The 20,671-nt window shown below is 45.5% G+C and overlaps 1 protein-coding gene across 1 annotated transcript; it reads left to right on the forward strand.

The window, feature by feature from the left end:
- Positions 1–302: 302 nt before the first annotated feature.
- Positions 303–18,725, forward strand: FABP3 (fatty acid binding protein 3). Its single transcript, XM_060784694.2, has 4 exons — positions 303–520; positions 9,123–9,295; positions 15,219–15,320; positions 18,433–18,725. Exons 1-4 carry the CDS (start codon positions 448–450, stop codon positions 18,484–18,486), a joined length of 402 nt encoding a protein of 133 aa, XP_060640677.1. The 5' UTR covers positions 303–447; the 3' UTR covers positions 18,487–18,725.
- Positions 18,726–20,671: the final 1,946 nt, after the last annotated feature.

Here is a 20,671-nt window from a genome sequence, read left to right on the forward strand (position 1 = left end):
GATGGCCCATGAGGTCTCTTCCAACTCTTTGATTCTATGATAGATTCATAACAGTAGCAAAATTACAGTTATGAAGTAGCAACAAAAATGTTATGGTTGGGGGTCACCGTGACATGAGGAACTGTCGTTAGGCATTAGGAAGGTTGAGAACCACTGCTACAGAGATTCAGACAAGGGCTCTTCACTCTCTCTCTCTCACACACACACACACACACACACACACTTTTTCTCACTCCCCCTCCCTCACAGTCTTTGTCCTTCACTCACTCTCTTGCTGTCTCTCTCTCTCTCTCTCTCTCTCTCTCTCTCTCTCTCTCATGTGATCCGCCCGATCTATTTAAAGCGGCTGACCGCGCCTGGGCAGAACCCCCAGCCAGAGAGGCAGCCAGGCAGACGCATTGCCGTCTCCATCGCTGGCGGAGGAGAGAGGGAGGCTCCGGCACGGCCATGGCCGAAGCCTTCGCGGGCTCCTGGAACCTGCTGGACAGCAATGGCTTCGACGATTACATGAAAGCCATCGGTAAGGGCAGGAGGGCAGGCAGGCGGGCGGGATGGGCCCCTGGGATGCGCAGGACGGGTCGTGCAGAGGGAGGGAGGAACAAGGCTCTCTCTGTGCTGTCCAAGGAAGGCTTTCATGGCCCGAATCACTGGTTTGCTAGGAATTTTCCAGCCTGCCTAGCAGAGGCGGCCTTAGGTAATTTTCAACGGTAAGCAAACAGTATTTTGGTGCCCCCCCCCCCAACCAATCATTGATTTATATATTCATAGAATCATAGAATCAAAGAGTTGGAAGAGACCTCATGGGCCATCCAGTCCAACCCCATTCTGCCAAGAAGCAGGAATATTGCATTCAAATCACCCCTGACAAATGGCCATCCAGCCTCTGCTTAAAAGCTTCCAAAGAAGGAGCCTCCACCACACTCCGGGGCAGAGAGTTCCACTGCTGAACGGCTCTTCACAGTCAGGAAGTTCTTCCTCATGTTCAGATGGAATCTCCTCTCTTGTAGTTTGAAGCCATTGTTCCATTGCATCCTAGTCTCCAAGGAAGCAGAAAACAAGCTTGCTCCCTCCTCGCTGTGGCTTCCTCTCACATATTTATACATGGCTATCATATCTCCTCTCAGCCTTCTCTTCTTCAGGCTAAACATGCCCAGTTCCCTAAGCCGCTCCTCATAGGGCTTGTTCTCCAGACCCTTGATCATTTTAGTCGCCCTCCTCTGGACACATTCCAGCTTGTCAATATCTCTCTTGAATTGTGGCGCCCAGAATTGGACACAATATTCCAGATGTGGTCTAACCAAAGCAGAATAGAGGGGTAGCATTACTTCCTTAGATCTAGACACTATGCTCCTATTGATGCAGGCCAAAATCCCATTGGCTTTTTTTGCCACCACGTCACATTGTTGGCTCATGTTTAACTTGTTGTCCACGAGGACTCCAAGATCTTTTTCACACGTACTGCTCTTGAGCCAGGCGTCACCCATTCTGTATCTTTGCATTTCATTTTTTCTGCCAAAGTGGAGTATCTTGCATTTGTCACTGTTCTATTCTATTTGTCGTGGGAGTTCTGTGTGCCATATTTGGGTCAATTCCATCATTGGTGGAGTTCAGAATGCTCTTTGATTGTAGGTGAACTATACATCCCAGTAACTACACTTGCCGCACTTGCTCCCTTGCCTGGGTCCAAAGGCGTACCTGAAGACCCCCGGCGTGTGCACCAAAAGTCACCTCTTCTCCTGACTTTCTCCTCAGCCATTGGGACCAAGAGAGAGAGAGAGAGGTGGAGATGCCCACCTTTCCTGAAGGTAGGCGCAAAAACAAAGGAGGGAGCGGAGGTGGGAGATACCTCCAGCCGGAGGGGCTCTCTTTCTCTCTCTCTCTCTCTCTCTGAAGAGAAAGTCAGGAGAAGAGGTGACTTTTGATGTGCACGCTGGGGTCTCCACCCCTTGACCCACCCACGGATTGGGGAGAGGAGAGGAGGCGGGTGGAGCACCAGGAGATCGGGAAAGGGAGCCGGTCATGGGGAAGGGATCAAACGTGGAGAACGATTGAGCGCCGGCTCTGCTCGCGCACCTGGTGGCCAGGTGGAGCAGGAAGGAGAGGGGCTAGGCGAGGCTCAAGGGCCCGGCCCCTTTGGGAAGAGGATTGCCCGGCAATGAGGCAAGAAAGCCGAGGCTCCCACCTGGACTGCTAGGGCTGTTGTGAGCTGAGGGGGCGATCCTCAATTGGCGGTCAAGGGGCATTTACAGAGGCGCCTCTGTGCCCCTGGCAAAAAAAGTGTTCTGCGACCGCTTACTTCGCGTAATGGACGAGCCGCCCCTGCTGCCTAGCCATGTTCCAGAAACATTCTCTCCTGACAGGCTCGTAGCCAGGATTTCAATTCGGGGAGGGGGGTGAAAGAGGGGGGAGTCTGAGTGAAAGAGAGTCTACCCTAGCAAACCTTTTGTATCGTTACCGCAATACCCCCATGCATACCCCAACCCATCTAAAACACAGACATGTGCCTTTCACCTCAAGAACAGAGAAGCTTCCCGAGCTCTGAAGATCACCTGGGAAGGAATCCCCCTGGAGCATTGCAGCTTATGATACTGTGAACCACCACCTCCTCCTGAGAAAAACGTATAATATCACAAAAGACTACCACCTCACCCGCCTCATAGGAAACCTGCTACAAAACAGGAGCTTTTTTGTTGAGTTCCAGGGCCAGAGGAGCAGATGACGGAAACAGAAGAACGGCCTGCCTCAGGGGAACGTGCTTGCTCCATCCATGCTCAACATCTACACAAATGACCAGCCACTGCCAGAAGGAACAGAGAGCTTCATCTATGCTGATGATCGTGCCATCACCGCTCAAGCAGGGAGCTTTGAGATGGTAGAAAAGAAGCTCTCCGAAGCTCTAGGTGCTCTTACTGCCTATTACAGGGAAAACCAGCTGATCCCCAACCCATCTAAAACACAGACATGTGCCTTTCATCTCAAGAACAGAGAAGCATCCTGAGTTTTGAAGATCACCTGGGAAGGAATCCCACTGGAGCATTGCAGCCCACCCAGATACCTGGGAGTCACTCTGGACTGTGCTCTTACTTACAAGAAGCACTGCCTGAACATCGAGCAAAAAGTGGGTGCCAGAAACAATATCATACGAAAGCTGACTGGCACAACCTGGGGATCACAACCAGATACAGTGAAGACATCTGCCGTTGCGCTGTGCTACTCTGCTGCTGAGTATGCATGCCCAGTGTGGAACACATCTCACCACACTAAAACAGTGGATGTGGCTCTTAATGAGACATGCCGCATTATCACGGGGTGTCTGCGCCCTACACCACTGGAGAAATTACACTGCTTAGCCAGTATTGCACCACCTGACATCCGCCGGGAAGTAGCAGCCAATAGTGAAAGGACCAAGGCAGAGACATCTCCAGCTCATCCCCTGTTTGGGTATCAGCCAGCACATCAACGACTTAAATCAAGAAATAGTTTTCTAAGATCTACAGAGGTACTCGCTGGAACACCTCAGCAAGCGAGAGTCCAAAAGTGGCAGGCTCAAACCCAAATGAGAGACTCCCCCCAAATGAGAGACTCCCCCCTGGGCACACAGAAGACTGGGTGACTTGGAAGGCGCTGAACAGACTGCGCTCTGGCACCACGAGATGCAGAGCCAACCTTCAGAAATGGGGCCACAAAGTGGAATCCATGACATGCGAGTGTGGAGAGGAGCAAACCACAGACCACCTGCTGCAATGCAACCTGAGCCCTGCCACATGCACCATGGAGGACCTCCTTGCAGCAACACCAGAAGCACTCCAAGTGGCCAGATACTGGTCAAAGGACATTTAATCAGCTACCAAACTTACAAATTCTGTTTGCTTTGTTCTATTAGAAATGTAATATAATTTGACTGGTTGTCCTGACACGACAAACATAACCGTTTAAATAATGCACCAGTAAGGCCTTTTTGCGAACCACCATGTGTTGAACAGGGTTACACTCCCCTTGAAGCCACAGGTCCGCAGTTTGGGAGTCCTCTTGGATTCATCGCTTATGCTTGAGGCTCAGGCATCGGCGGTGTCTGGGAGGGCTTTCGCACAATTGAGACTTGTGCGCCAACTGCGACCGTACCTCGCAAAGGCTGATCTGGCCAGGGTGGTCCATGCCTTGGTCACCTCTAGATTGGACTTCTGTAATGCGCTCTACATGGGGCTGCCCTTGAAAACGGCTCGGAAATTTCAACTGGTCCAACGGGTGGCAGCCAGGATGTTAACTGGTGCTCCTTACAGAGAGAGGTCATCCCTCCTGTTCAAGGAGCTCCACTGGCTGCTGTTTATTTTCCGAGCCCAATTCAAGGTGCAGGTGCTTACCTACAAAGCCCTAAACGGTTCGGGACCATCCTACCTGTGTGACCGCATCTCCGTTTATGAACCCACGCACTCTCTTCGCTCATCCGGAGAGGCCCTGCTTGCGATTCCACCTGCGTTGCAGGCGCGTCTCGTGGGGACGCGAGACAGGGACTTTTCTGTGGTGGCCCCCCGACTCTGGAACACCCTGCCCAAAGATATTAGACAGGCCCCTACGTTGGCAGTATTTAGGAAGAACTTGAAGACCTGGCTGTTCCGATATTCCTTTCTAGAATAGGAAAATTCCAACAACATGTCCCAGAAGCACTTTATTAGAGTTTAAGATTGCTTGCACACTGCACTTACCCTAAAATCCGACATACCACTTGTCACATCAGCACTTTTGACCTGTACCCATTACATTTAGCCTGGCCCCAGTTTTATTGTGTTTTTGGTGTATTGTTTATTGTTTTTGTTGTTTTGATATTGCTTTGATTGTCGAAGGCTTTCATGGCTGGAATCACTAAGTTCTTGTGGGTTTTTTCGGGCTATAGGGCCATGTTCTAGAGGCATTTCTCCTGACGTTTCGACTGCATCTATGGCAAGCATCACCTCTGAGGATGCTTGCCATAGATGCAGGCGAAACGTCAGGAGAAATGCCTCTAGAACATGGCCATATAGCCCAAAAAAACCCACAAGAACTTATTGCTTTGATTGTTTTTGATTTGCTTTAAGTTGTGTGTTTGTTATGCTATGTTTTTGAGGCCTTGGCCTTTGTAAGCCACCGAGTCTTTCAGGAGATGCTAGTGGGGTACAAATAAAGTTAATAATAATAATAATTTCGGGGGGGGGGGCTGAAGCCCCTCAAGCCCCCCCCCCCCCCCCCCGGCTACATGCCTGTCTCCTGACGTTTCACCCGCAGCTATGGCAGGCATCCTTAGAGGTTGAGGGAACGTCTGGAAACTAGGCAAGTGGGATTTATCTATATCCCTGTGGAATGATGTCCATGGTGGGAGGAAGAACTCTAGTCTGCTTGAGGCAAGTGTGAATGTTGCAGTGGGCCAACTTGATTAGTATTGAATGGCCTTGCAGCTGCACAGTCAATCAGTGAGGGTATCTGTATAGAGGTCTGTTGGAACTGTTGGACTATCTATCTTCTATATAAATAAAAATGTAATGTTCGTTTGTGGGATTAACAGAACTCAAAAACCACTGGACGAATTGGCACCAAATTTGGACAGCATACACCTAACAACCCAATGTATGCCCTTCACTCAAAAAAAAATGATTTTGTCATTTGGGAGTTGTAGTTGCTGGGATTTGTAGTTCACCTACAATCAAAGAGCATTCTGAACTCCACCAATTATGGCATTGAACCAAACGTGGCATACAAGACTCCCATGACCAACAGAAAACACTAGAAGGGTTTCCTCGGCATTGACCTTGAGTTTGGGAGTTGTAGTTCACCTACATCCAGAGAGCACTGTGGACTCAAACAATGATGGATCTGGACCAAACTTGGCACAGATGGAGTTTGAGGGAAATACACCTTGACATTTGGGATTTGTAGTTACTGAGATTTATAGTTCACCTACAATCAAAGAGCATTCTGAATCCCACAAACGACAGAATTGGGGCAAATTTCCCACACAGAACCCCCGTGACCAACAAAAAATACTTAAGGCCATCCAGTGCAACTCTCTTCACCAGGGCAAGAAAATGTAATCAGAGCCCTCCTGACAAAGAGCCATCCAGTCATAAATATATATACATAGATATGATTCACACACACAGATATAGTACCATAGATTTGAAAGGGACCACTAAAGGACAATGATATGTTGCATGTTCCAGAGTAGGCAAACCAGACACTCCCTACATCAACACTGACAAACAAACAACAAGAAATACTGTTTACCCACAAGCATAAAGAAATCACATATATTAGAAACCAACACTTTCTCATTACTTTATTTTCCAGATCACCAGATTGGGCCACAGCAACGCGTGGCAGGGTACGGCTAGTATATAATCTGGGGAATAATGTCCAGGGTAGGAGAAAGAACCCTTATCTGTTGGAGGCAAGTGTGAATGTTGCACCTCCCAACAAAGGATTCCCCAGGCAGGAAGCAGCCAGGGTTTGAAGCTGCAAGGATATTCAATTCTAGTCAAGCTGGACAATTATTATTATTATTATTAATAATAATAATAATAATATATCTCAAACCCACCCTCTCTCCCTGAAGGGACTCAGGGCAGCTTCCAAATACAAAGGCAAATATTCAATCTACATAAATAAAAATGTAATGTTCGTTTGTGGGATTAACATAACTCAAAAACCACTGGACGAATTGACACCAAATTTGGACACAATACACCTATCAAGCCAAGGAGTGTCTATAACTCATAAAAACACTGAAAAACACAGCAGAAGGGATTTAAAAAGCCCAAAAAAAGTAAAAAAGACATTACAGTGCATGCGCAAAAATGACTCCCCCATCCCCCAGCAAACAAAACACACAATAGCATATCCACACACACTCTTTTGGACTACAGTTCCCAGCATCCCCTAGACCAGGCCTCTAGGAGAGTAGGATTATCCAAATGCACTGCTTCGAAGGTGCAAGCTTTCTTCTTCTTGGATTTCTTTGAGAGCACCCCAATCCCTGCATATTTCCAATTTCCTATTCCTGGACTGCAACTCCCAGCAATCCTCCAGATGGATTAGATAAAGATAGATAGGTAGACAGATCAATCAGGAGGACTGCTGGGAGTTGCAGTCCAAGAATAGTTAGAGAAGGAAGAAAGGGGGGAAAGAGGAATGGAAAGAAGGGGGGGAGGAAGGGAAGAGGAAGAGAAGGAAGGAAGGAGAGAAGGAAAGAAAAAAAGGGAAGGAGAGAAAGTATGAAGAGAAAGAGGGAGGGAAGGTTGGCCACAGCAACGCATGGTAGGTAGAGCTAGTGCCATATAAATAATAAAAAACACAGTACAATAAAAATAACAAAGAGATTGTGATTAAAAGCATGTATAAAATAGACTCTAAAGGGAGGGTAAACAATCAGGCCTCATAAAGTGCAATAGCAATAAGTACTGTTTCAATATAGAATCTAGAAAGATAAAATATAAATGTCAAGGTGGTGCCATGAATGAGGTGAACCCTTCACAAGGACTTCAGTTGGTCAGGAAAGAGGGGGTTGGCATTACTCATCAACCTCTCCATAAGCTACAGAGCACAGATGAGTTGCAACCTTCACACCTGCCTTCAACAGACAAGCGTTCTTCCTCCCACCCTGGACATCATTCAACAGGGATAGATATAAACTCCACTTGCCCGGTTTCCAATAAACCTCTCCACTTATGAGGATGCCTGCCATAAATGTGGGCAAAACGTCAGGAGAGAATGCTTCTCCTCTTGGTCCCGTAGGTGGGACCGGGAGGAGGGCTTCCCCCAAAGATGATCGCAGTGTCGAGGCAGGTTCAGGTGTTCTGGACCTGAACCTTGGAGCAGTTCTGTCTCACAGCCTAACCCAATAGCAACAAAAGGGTGTTTTCTTGGTGTCTTTGGGCTCTTCCACACAGCCATATATCCCAAGATATCAAGGCAGATGATCCACAATATCTGCTTTGAACTGGGTTGTCTGAGTCCACGCTGCCATGTAACCCAATTCAATGCAGATTTGATACAGCTGTGTGAAAAGGGCTTTTGTTAAGAAGCCTCTTTCTGGGGATCTTTGGGACACTGATTCAGACCACGCCATTGGGTCAGGTCCTTTGATGCCACCTACTTCCAAAGGCTAGACTGCAACTCCTATTATCCCACACATAGGCAAACTTGGGCCCTCAAGGTGTTTTGGATGTCAACTCCTACAGTTCCTAACAGCCGGTAGGAGTTGGAGTCCAAACCACCTCGAGGGCCCAAGTTTGCCCATGGCTGCATTATCCCCAGTCTGCATGATGGATCACTAAAAGTAATGGATGTTGTCATTCAAAAACATCCAGGGATCCAAACTGGGTAAAAACTAAAGAACACTGGTTGCTATATATATATAGGTAGCCCTCTATATCCCCAGATTTCTCCATGGATTCGATCACCCTCTGAAGGCATCCATAAAGGAGACACAGACCTTGATGTAAATGAGTTTGGCAACCTTGCATTGAATAGACTGAATCTGCTCTAGTTTCTTGCATCTGCTTGTCATGGTTTTCAATAAGCGGGCAATCTGGTAGATGCTGTATGTTCTGCATCTCAAAAACTAAAGCCAATGGCCGGGGGGGGGGGGGTAGGTGTCAATTTTGGATTCAGCAGGTCGAATATACCCATTTGAGGCCCCGCAACCTGTGTACATCCATGTTATTGGTGCATGTATGTGCCCCCAGTTGCCTGCCAACCTATAGCGATGCCGTGGATTTAATTGTGTTTTCTTAAGCAAGGCAAGCTCGGACATTTTTCCTGTTCTTTCCTCTCAAATTAAGTCTTTTTGCCTATAATTATGGAGAGAAAAATGTAGGAAATAAATCAACAAACCAAAGCTCCCACCAAGGTAATTTGTATCCATTAATTATTGATGATGTCCCTGGATGTTGTTGAATGACAACGCCCATTACTTTTGGTGATCCGTCATGCAGACTGGGGATAATGCCACCATAGGCAAACTTGAGCCCTCCAAGTGTTTTGGACTCCAACTCTCACAAATTTTATTTTTATTTAGTTAAAATAAATCATTCATCACGACTGTTTTTAGGACACCTGTGATGACAGTAATATTTGTATTTTGTCTCTGGCAGGTGTGGGCTTTGCCACAAGGCAGATCGCAAACATGACAAAGCCTACGACCATTATTGAGGTCGACGGGGACAAGATCACTGTGAAAACGCAGAGCACCTTCAAGAGCACCGAGATCAGTTTCAAACTGGGAGAGGAATTTGACGAAACAACAGCAGACGACAGGCACGTCAAGGTAAGAAAGAGATCAGCTTTGGCTCCAATGCTAGTTGATCAGAAGCTACCAAATTCTCATCTGGAGCACTGAATTCCTGCTCGTGAAAGTTCCCTCTCTTGTTATCAGATCTTAAACAAGCAGTTTCCATTACCATGGTTTTGAATGTTATAGACCAGGCCTGGGCCAACTTTGGCCCTCACTCCAGACTGGCAACAAAGATCCGCCTAGTCAAAGCCATGGTATTCCCTGTAGTCACCTACGGATGTGAGAGCTGGACCTTAGGGAAGGCTGAGCGAAGGAAGATCGATGCTTTTGAACTGTGGTGCTGGAGGAAAGTTCTGAGAGTGCCTTGGACTGCGAGAAGATCCAACCAGTCCATCCTCCAGGAAATAAAGCCCGACTGCTCACTGGAGGGAAGGATACTAGAGACAAAGTTGAAGTACTTCGGGCACATCATGAGGAGACAGGAAAGCCTAGAGAAGACAATTATGCTGAGGAAAGTGGAAGGCAAAAGGAAGAGGGGCCGACCAAGGGCAAGATGGATGGCATCCTTGAAGTGACTGGACTGACCTTGAAGGAGCTGGGGGTGGTGACGGCCGACAGGGAGCTCTGGCGTGGGCTGGTCCATGAGGTCACGAAGAGTCGGAGACGAATGAATGAATGAACAACAACCAGGTGTTTTGGACTCCAACTCCCATCATTCCTAACCATCTGTCTATAAAACTCCAATGAATGTTATCAAATGTTTTCTCTGCATCGAAGAACATCAACACTCCTTGTGTTCTTTATGCCACTGCATATATTCTATAGCATTCTATACCATCTATTCCAGGCCTAGGCCAACTCTGTCCCTGCCTCCAGGTGTTCTGGACTCCAACTCCCACCATTCCTAACACCCTATTTTTAAAACTACAATAAATATTATCAAATGCCTTCTCTGACTCCAAGAAAACCAATGCTCCTTGCTGGTCTTTATGCCACTGTAGATATTCTATAGCATTGTATATCATATATTCCAGGCCTGGGCCAGGTTTGGCCCTCCCTCCAGGTGTTTTGGACTCCAACTCCCACTATTCCTAACAGCTGGTGGGCTGTTAGGAATGTGGGAGATGGAGTCCAAAACACCTGGAGGTCCAAAGTTGGCCCAGGCCTGTTCTAAACTTTTAAAGCTATTCTACCACTTTCTTTCCTTCTCCTCCTCCTTTTTAAATGCTTCCAGATTGTAGCCTGTAATGATTATTATGCTTTGTCATAATGTCACTACTTCACAACTTGTTATTTCATCTTGCATGGGAAATGTGTGATGATGCCAGAAGGCTTTAAAATAATAAAGACAAAATCTATTTAATTGGAAGGATGGGATTAAAAGAGGTAACTTGGGTTTTTTTTTTTTTAATGTAGTTTTGGCATGTTAATCTAAAAAGAAACGATTAAGGAAAAAAATGTGAAAAGTCAGACTTGCAGCTTTCAATGGTTAAATTGCAAAGCTCTCTTCTTCCCCAAATGAAAGAAAGAAAACTGCTTATGTGTAATTTACCTTGGATAAAATCCCAGTGATTAAGTGGTGGAACAGTTGTGTCATAGGCCTCACGAGGGCCATGGAAATATCTCATTGGCTCCCTATCTAAAGTAAGTGTGTGCAAAAATTCTGACAAGCTGCACACTTGACCTCCAAAGTCAATCAGCTGGGCTGGCAGACATCCAGAGGACAAACAGTGAGAGTAGCACATGCCTAGCCTGAATGAGGGCTAGAGATTGGAAGGAGGAGCATCTCAGGACAGGAAAAGGCCAGCTAGGTACAAGAGCTAAGAGTGCTGAGCTGGAACTTGGATAGAATCATAGAATCATAAAGTTGGAAGAGACCACATGGGCCATCTAGCCTAACCCCCTCCTGCCCTGCAAGAAAAGCACAATCAAAGCACCCCTGTGAGATGGCCAACTTGCCTCTGTTTAGAAATATCCAAAGAAGGACCTTCCACCACACTCCGAAGCAGAGAGTTCCACTGCTGAACAGCTCTTCTTACGGTCAGGAAGTTCTAATGTTCAATGGAATCTTCTTCCCTGTCATTTGAAGCCATGGCATCACTAAGTCCTAGTTTCCAGGGCAGCAGAACACAAGCCTCCCCCTCTGCCTTCGACAAGGTCCCCCATGACCTTCTGGCAAGGAAACTAGTCCAATGTGGGCTAGGCAAAACTACGGTGAGGTGGATCTGGAATTGGTTAAATGGACGAACCCAGAGGGTGATTCTCCCCAATGCTTCCTCTTCATCCTGGAAAAAAGTGACGAGCGGAGTGCCGCAGGGTTCCGTCCTGGGCCTGGTTCTGTTCAACATCTTTATTAATGACTTAGATGAAGGGTTAGAAGGCAGGATCATTAAGTTTGCAGACGACACCAAATTGGGAGGGATAGCCAATACTCCAGAGGACAGGAGCAGGATTCAAAACGATCTTGACAGATTAGAGAGATGGGCCAAAACTAACAAAATGAAGTTCAATAATGACAAATGCAAGATACTCCACTTTGGCAGGAAAAACGAAATGCAAAGATACAGAATGGGAGACAATGCCTGGCTTGAGAGCAGTATGTGTGAAAAAGATCTAGGAGTCCTCGTGGACAACAAGTTAAACATGAGCCAACAATGTGATGTGGCGGCAAAAAAAGCTAATGGGATTTTGGCCTGCATCAATAGGAGCATAGTGTCTAGGTCCAGGGAAGTAATGCTACCCCTCTATTCTGCTTTGGTTAGACCACATCTGGAATATTGTGTCCAATTCTGGGCACCACAATTCAAGAGATATATTGACAAGCTGGAATGTGTCCAGAGGAGAGCGACTAAAATGATCAAGGGTCTGGAGAACAAGCCCTATGAGGAGCGGCTTAAGGAGCTGGGCATGTTTAGCCTGAAGAAGAGAAGGCTGAGAGGGGATATGATAGCCATGTATAAATATGTGAGAGGAAGCTTGTTTTCTGCTGCCCTGGAGACTAGAATGCGGAACAATGGCTTCAAACTACAAGGGAGGAGATTCCATCTGAACACGAGGAAGAACTTCCTGACTGTGAGAGCCGTTCAGCAGTGGAACTCTCTGCCCCGGAGTGTGGTGGAGGCTCCTTCTTTGGAAGCTTTTAAACAGAGGCTGGATGGCCATCTGTCAGGGGTGATTTGAATGCAGTATTCCTGCTTCTTGGCAGCGGGTTGGACTGGATGGCCCATGAGGTCTCTTCCAACTCTTTGATTCTATGATTCTATATCATTTCACATATTATCCATGGCTCTCATTTATCCTCTCAGCCTTCTCTTCTGCAGACTAAACAGATCCAGCTCTATAAGATGCTCCTCAGAGGGATTCATGGCCTTTGATCCTCTTCCTCTAGATGTCTTCCAGCTTAGAGTTAATCTCTCTTTTGAAATGTGGTGCCCAGAACTGGATACAGTATACCAGGTGAGGTCTAACCAAAGCCGAATAGAGAGGCACCAGGACTTCCCTCGATCGACACTAGACTCCTTTTGGTGCAGCCCAAAATCCCATTGGCTTTTCCAGCTGCTGCATCACACTCTTGGCTCATATTCAGCTTGTTGGAAAGGGGGGAAAAAGAACTGGTGATTATTTTACTCACAGTGGCGAGACTTATAATTGCAAGGAATTGGAAGATGGCAATCAATCTCATGCTGGAGGTATGGCGGTTCCAGACAGGGAAGAAGTCCACGCCGAACCGGGTAAAAAAAAACCTAGGTCAGGGCAGACTTCTGTCCCCACACCGGCCCAAAAGCCCATGCTTTTGCTGCTGGATGTCCAGATGCACTCCTGGAACCTTCCGGGAGAACACCCAGACACCCTAAACCCTTCCCCAAAACCCTTTAAAAACCCTTTTAAAAAAATAAAAGAACTTACCTGGCCACCATTAGCATGGTGCTAAAGCTCTCTTAGTGGTGAGGAATGACATACCAGGACAAACGGGGGCAGGAACTATTTTCCTCCCCCCCCCCCCCCCCCACCCGCATACTTCCTCTAACACACATCATTCCTATGCACCAGGAGAGCTCTGGCACTACGCTAATAGCAGCCAGGTAAGTTTTTTTTTAAGGGTTGGGGGGGGGGGGTTAGAGACCTCTTGCATGAGAGGGCTATGCGACGACCAGTCCAAACTCTGCTGACAGAAGGCCCCCTTTTCCCCCACTAACAAAAAAAAATCTTGTTACAAAGTAGAGTGTTAAATTTATGGCAGAGGAAATGATACTTGTTCAAGCCTAGGTGGTGGGGTTAAGTGTTTGTAAAATGTTCATTATTTTGTATTCCTTTTACACTGCATGTTGTTAACTCTAATTAAAAACAATTAAATAGTAGCAATGTGGTAAAACCAAAATTTAAGTACAGTAGATATACTAATATTAACAGATGAAGGAAGAGACAAATAAACCAGCACTGCTGAAGGCAAAACCACATGCTTGGTGCAGTGTCCACTTAATATTCTGTAAAATACACATTAATCACACAGGACATGAGTTTAAAATTCATGTTTTCCTGTGACTGGAAAGGCCTGGTGGAAGAGACTGGTTTTTAAATTCCATATTCAGGGGCATAACTGTTGGAGGTCTTCTGGCAGGTCGTTCCACTTATTCAACAACTACTCGTGTCTTATTGATGCAAAAGCCATCAGGGGGAGACAGCAGGGCTAGGTGTTAAGTTCTTGTTAGGACTGAATGGCAGCTTATTTTTCATGCCTTTCTTTATCAGCTTTGTGGAGGGAGGCAGATGGCTGTTCTCAGAACTGCAGTAGCAGCGGAGCCTGGCTGAGGATAGGGCAAAATGCCATGACTTTCGAAATGTCGTCATCTGTGGCTAGCAGCACTCCTTGCCAAGGCTCTACTCTGTTGCTGCCACCTGTTAGCAATACATTAGCATGATGTGCCTTGGCTTTTTTTCTTTTTAGTCATACATTTTTTATTTCATTTTTACACTTTTACCCCATAACAGTGAGTGGGAGGGGGAAGGCCAAGGAAGGTAGAAGAAGTTGATGATGGAGTTTTGTTAGTAAGCTAGGTCTATCCATAAGTCTAATGTACATCCAAGAATGAGGACGGAGGGGTGGTCTTGTTAGACATATTTCTATTTTTAAAGCAGTACCATTCAAAATGTCTTTTGCTTAGAAAAAATAAAAATAATTGTGTTTTTTTCCCTTATTTTGATCCCATTTGTCTTTCTTTCTCATTGACCTTCTTTCTTTTTCAATTGTCTCAGCTTTTTCTTCTCTTTTGGGCCTCAACCATAAGTATTTCTTCTAGCTATTTTGTCACTTTACTTATGCATTACATTTTCTATTTTCCCTTACTTTTACCCCAACGTGGGGTTGCCTCTGAAGACTGCCCGGAAGTTTTAATTAGTCCAACGTGTGGCAGCCAGACTACTAATGGGAGTGGGGTACAGGGAGCATACTACTCCTCTGTTGCGCCAGCTCCACTGGCTGCCAGTCAGCTTCCGAGCACAATTGAAAGTGCTGGTCTTAACCTATAAAGCCCTAAATGACTCCGGCCCAATTTACCTGTCCGAACGTATCCTCCCCTATGAACCATCAAGATTGATAAGATCGTCTGTAGGGGCCCTGCTCTCGATCCCACCGGCCTCACAGGCGCGGCTGGTGGGGACGAGAGACAGGGCCTACTCGGTGGTGGCCCCTCGACTCTGGAACTCCCTTCCACTGGAGATCAGAACTGCCCCTTCTATCTTAACATTCAGGAAACAGGTGAAAACTTGGTTTTGGGGATTGGCATTCAACGAATGAGCCATGATCCTGTGATATGGATGGATGACGACGAATAATGATTTTTGATGACAACTGACCACTGTAATTATATGATTGTATTTTGCTATTTTAATGTTTTTAATGTCTCTCCAATTTCCAGTGCAATTGAATGAGCTTGGTTTTTTTTTCCTCTTTCTCCAGTCCCTTGTGACACTAGATGGTGGAAGACTTGTTCATGTGCAGAAATGGGAAGGAAAGGAAACCTCACTAGTTCGAGAACTGAAGGATGGAAAACTAATTTTGGTAAGATGGCCAAAGTACATTTCTGGTTACTAGTATAACATATAGGCAAATTGAAAGACAAACAAAGCTGAGGAAGAAATAGGTCACTCTAAAACAGGCCTGGGCCAACTTGGACCCTCCAGGTGTTTTGGACTTCAACCCCCCAGCTGTTAGGAATTGTGGGAGTTGAAGTCCAAAATACCTGGAAGGCCCAAGTTGGCCCAGGCTTGCTCTAAAAGATATTTAATCTAGCCATCGTAGTCAAACCACACCATATCTGGAGAGACTGTATTCTTTTAAAAATAGATTTTGCTGTTATTAGGATTGCTGAATACATTCAATGGTCATTGAAATGGCTTGGGAGGTGTCCCTTCCTTTCCAAGCTCCGCAAACTTTAGGCCAGGCATGTAGATTGGGGGGGGGGGGGTTAAGGGCTTCAGCCCCCCCCCCCCCCCGAAATTCTCAGGGTGGTCTGCAAGAAGGCCTTACTGGTACATTATTTAAACTGTTATGTTTATTCATATCATGATCTGATCACCATGCTCAATATATCCCATATGCATGGAGGTATTGGGGTAACGATAGAGCCCCTGGTGGTGCAAGTGGGTTAAAGCACTGAACTGCTGAGCTTGTTGATCGAAAGGTCGCAGGTTCGATTCAGGGGAGCGGCGTGAGCTTCCGCTGTCAGCCCTAGCTTCTGCCAACCTAGCAGTTCGAAAACATGCAAATGGGAGTAGATCAATAGGTACCGCTCCGGCGGGAAGGTAACGGCGCTCCATGCAGTCATGCCGGCCACATGACCTTGGAGGTGTCTACGGACAACGCTGGCTCTTCGGCTTAGAAATGGAGATGAGCACCACACCCCAGAGTCAGACATGACTGGACTTAATGTCAGGGGACTACCTTTACCTTTACCTATTGGGGTAACGATACAAAAGGTTTGTTAAGGTAGATCCTCAGCACCCCCTCTTGAATCAAACTCAGCACCCCCCCCCCCCCGAATCAAACTCAGCACCCCCCGAATCAAAATCCTGGCTACGGGCCTGCTTTAGGCCTATGAGACTGAGTTAAGTTTTTACTCTGAACCCCCAAGATCCATGAAAAAGAATTTGGCATGCCCTTACATTGTAAACACACATGGCCTTGTTGTTTTGGGGTTTTTTTGTTTTTGTTTGTTTTTTGTTTTGTTTTTTTGCATCCTAGAACTGAAGGGAATTTCCATGCCTCATCACCCTCCAATTTTCTTAACTTCAGTGTTTTAACTTTAGTGAGGCAACCAGCTGGCAGCCTGTTAGTGCCATCCAGAGTCATAACTGAAAAGGAAGGGGGAGCTTCACTGTCTGCCTCATGCAAGATTACCTTGTGCCAGGCATGTAGCCGGGGGAGGGGAGGGGGCTTGAGGGGCTTCACCCCCCCCCCCCCGAAATTCTCATGGTGGTTCACGAAAAGGCCTTACTGGTGCATTATTTAAACTGTTATGTTTATTCATATCATGATCTGATCACCATACTGAATATATCCCATATGCATGGGGGTATTGGGGTAATGATACAAAAGGTTTGCTAGGCTAGACCCTCTTTCACTCAGACTCAGCCCCCCCCCCCCCCCCGAAACTCAGCCCCCCCCCCGAAACCCCCCCTGAAAAAAAATTAGCCCCCCCCCCAATGAAATCCTGCCTATGGGCCTGCCTTGTGCCTTCACCCATTGCAAGGCAATCATTCATGGAACACAAGGTACATTTGGATGAGCATTTAGCCATGTGTCCATAATCAGATGCACATCCTTCTGGGCCATTTGGAGTCCTTTGGAGGACTTGAACTGATCATTGACTGTTGGGAGTCCTTTGGAGTCCTTTGGAGGTCCCAAAGGATGGAGCTGTCATTGTGCATCTGGTTATAGGTACATAGCCAGGAATTTCTTGGATGCCTCCCACCATTTTCCCCTTGTTAATAAATGGCCATGGGGCAAATCACAGGATGAAGGTGAATCCTGCAGGAGGGGTGGGCTACTGACATAGTTCTGCTTGGATGGAACTTGACAATATGTCTCCTGATACAGGATCTCAGTCAATCCTGACAGTGTTGCCACTTTAATAATAATAATAATAATAATAATAATAATAATAATAATAAATAGTGTTTCTTACCTGCCTCTACACAAATACTATAAGAATTCTACAAACCATACATATTAAAATGCAGCTCCATAAGAGATACATATCAAAGCATTTCTATGAAATACTCATTAATCACACAGGACAGAGACCAGAACACCATTAACAACCACAGGCAGACCCCAAGTTATGAACAAGATGGGTTCTTGTAGGTTTGTTCTTCAGTTGAATTTGTTTTGTAAGTCAGAACAGTACATTTTTAAGTGTAACTGCAGCCGTGTATGTGTGTGTATGTGTGCGAGAGAGAGAGAGAGAGAATGAATGATTTAGGTTGCATAGAGAAGGGTTAGCATCCCTGTGGAGTTTGCTTTGCTGCCTGTGCCTCTGTTCAGAAGATTTTCCCTCACTCTCTGTCCCAGTAAGAATGGGATTTTGGAAAATCTGACTTAATGTGGAAACAACAAGCTAGATTGGAGAGAAAGCTTCAGTGGAGACCCCTTTTCCCCAGGATAATAACTCTTCCAGGAGTGGATTTCTCTTCTGAGGGGGAGATTTCTCTCACTTCCTGTTGTCTCAGCCCCATTCTTAACTAGTAGTGTTTTTAAGTCAGATGTTTGTAACTCAGGGACTGCCTGTACCTCGGAACCATAGTCTTTGCAAATCCCACACGGACTTCCCAGTATGTCCCTGCAGATTTACTTTCTGTTGGCCATTTTCTCCAAATATGTTTTTGGGATTTTTTTTTCAAATCTCAATGTTTTTCATCTGCTGATACTTCCCTTTTCTAGACAGAGGGTATGCTATTGGTGACATAAGCAGCATAACTCAGACATCAACCAGAATGCAGGCATGGTCTTATCCAGAAATGCACCTTTTTCTTAATGAGATTTTTCTTCCATTGGTAAATGTATGTAGGTGCATTTAGATGAATGTTCTTGTAGGTAAAGGTTTTTAAAATGTATATACCTACTATCTATCTATCTATCTATCTACACACATATATATCTGCTTGCCTTTCAGACGCTGACAATGGGCAATGTGATCTGCACTCGTACCTATCAAAAAGCTGTATAGATTTCTAACACTGGTCATCCAATGATAAACTCATTGCCAAATTACTGGTATGATCCCCCCCCCCCAAGTGGTTTTGTATATTGGTTATACCTTTATGAATCCATCTATTGCCAAGGTCTTTTCAGCTGCTTCTTATCCTTGTAACCGAGATTTATTTTCTACTTTTAAACTATTGACAAGTGTGAAAACAATTTGGAATGTAATAAAGTGAAGCAGTTGTTACCTGGTGGTGTCTGAAAGTGCTTGTCATTGATGTTTTATTGGGATTGCAACTGGTAAATAAGGGTAAATATATATGTAAATGACCTACCTGAACAGTTGAAGGACCCAGAGGTACATATGCCCCAGGTGTTTAAAACCCCTATTAGCATCCTGTTATATGCTGATGACATATTACTGTCATATTCGCAAGTTGGGCTACATAGGTTGCTGAGAAGATTTAATTCCTATTGTCATAAGAACTCCCTAATTATCAACAAATCAAAGTAAAAAATAATGGTATTTGGCAAACGACCCAATAGACATAGATAGCTTCTGGATGGTGAACCAATAGAGCACGTTTGCACTTTTACATACCTAGGTGTTGTGTTCTCCGAGACCGGTTCTTGGCTCCCACATCATCAAAGGAGCTCAGCCAGAGCGAGAGTACGGGCAAACCAACTGCTAAAATTAACAAACCATAGCCAACCAGGTTCCTTAGACCCGCTTCTTAAAGTATATAAGGCCAAGGTTACCCCCATGCTCCTGTATGGAGCGGAAGTCTGGGGCCTAAACCAGGGATCATTATTAGAGCAATCTCAAGCACAGGACCTCAGCTGCAGCAGTGAGAGCAGAAATAGGAGTATATACAGTCGATGGTTGATCCAAAATTAGGGCATATAAATATTGGATAAAACTAAATGCCATGGCAAATGATAGGCTACCAAAATTGTACCTGTTAGAGCAGACCAAAAACCAACATCAGTCCTCTTGGTTAGTGCAACTGACAAAATACATCAGGAGTTGTAGACTTCCAATTCTATACCCAAATCTCCTAAAAGAACTAGATCCAAAAATAGTGGCACAACGAATACAGGATATAGAGGCTCAGAAAGACATTGCCACCCTTAGTAAAGCCGGCTCACTGAAATGGTTAAGTCGCTTCAAACATACTTTTCAAACAGCCAAATACCTAAAGACAGAAATGCCTAAACATCTAAGGAGGGTATTCACAAGAACCAGATTTGAACAGACAGATACAATGGTTAAACATGGAAGGTTTAACCAAGTTGTATATAATGAATGTTTCTGTATCTGTGGTGCGATAGAGGTAGAGGATATTACACGTGTACTGTTTTCTCTACAACAAAGAGAGAAATCAATACCTCGGACCATTCATTACACAGAAGACTCACTGGGATCCCCACATTAAAACTACATTCTTAATGGCTGGCCAGAATGCTAAGATAACACACCAAACAGCCCTTTTCCTTCATAAAGCAATGCAGCTGAGAACTGCGTATCTCTTAGGATAGTGATTATTGTCTATTTGTGTACGTTTCTGTTTTTGTTTTTAATGTTGATACGGTCAGTGGACTAATCAATAAACTTTGGTAAATAAGGACCGCAGTTCTATAGCATAATCCGTGTTGCAAACGTTACATTCTATTGTGCATGAAATCAGCATCATATTTTGAATAATCATAGAATCATGGAATTGGAGAATGTCATGGGGGACCTTGTCAAAGACCTTACTGAAATTGAGATATGCTACATTCACAGCGTTCCTTTCATCTACCAAACTTGGAACTCTATCAAAAAAGATAAGGTCAATCTGGCATGACTTCTTTTTGAGAAACCCATGTTGATTTTTAGTTAGCATTGCATTCTTTTCTAAGTGCTTACACCTGGGAAGGGAAACACATGACAACCTGTGCACATGGATCCTTCAGCTTCCAACCCAGAGTCTTGTAATGCCTTGTGATTTCTTGAAAGTTATGCCTTGACGTGTCATTGGATTCCATGTGGAACATGTGGGGACATGAGTGAAGCCTCCCACAAGGATGGTAAAACATCAAAACATCCGGGCGTCCCCTGGGCAACGTCCTTGCAGACGGCCAGTTCTCTCACACCAGAAGCAACTTGAAGTTCTCAAGTCACTCCTGACATGAAAAAAGTGGACCAAAAGGAAGAAGTGATGGTCAGT

Source organism: Anolis sagrei, chromosome X (assembly GCF_037176765.1).
Source record: "Anolis sagrei isolate rAnoSag1 chromosome X, rAnoSag1.mat, whole genome shotgun sequence".
Lineage (NCBI taxonomy): Eukaryota > Metazoa > Chordata > Lepidosauria > Squamata > Dactyloidae > Anolis > Anolis sagrei.

Bases quoted from the DNA above. Each gene is read 5' to 3' on its own strand.
- FABP3 (XM_060784694.2), top strand. From the start codon at position 448: ATGGCCGAAGCCTTCGCGGGCTCCTGGAACCTGCTGGACAGCAATGGC. The intron at 9,296-15,218 runs GTAAGAAAGAGA...CTCTTTCTCCAG, and splicing joins CAGACGACAGGCACGTCAAG to TCCCTTGTGACACTAGATGG. The intron at 15,321-18,432 runs GTAAGATGGCCA...CTTGCCTTTCAG, and splicing joins AGGATGGAAAACTAATTTTG to ACGCTGACAATGGGCAATGT.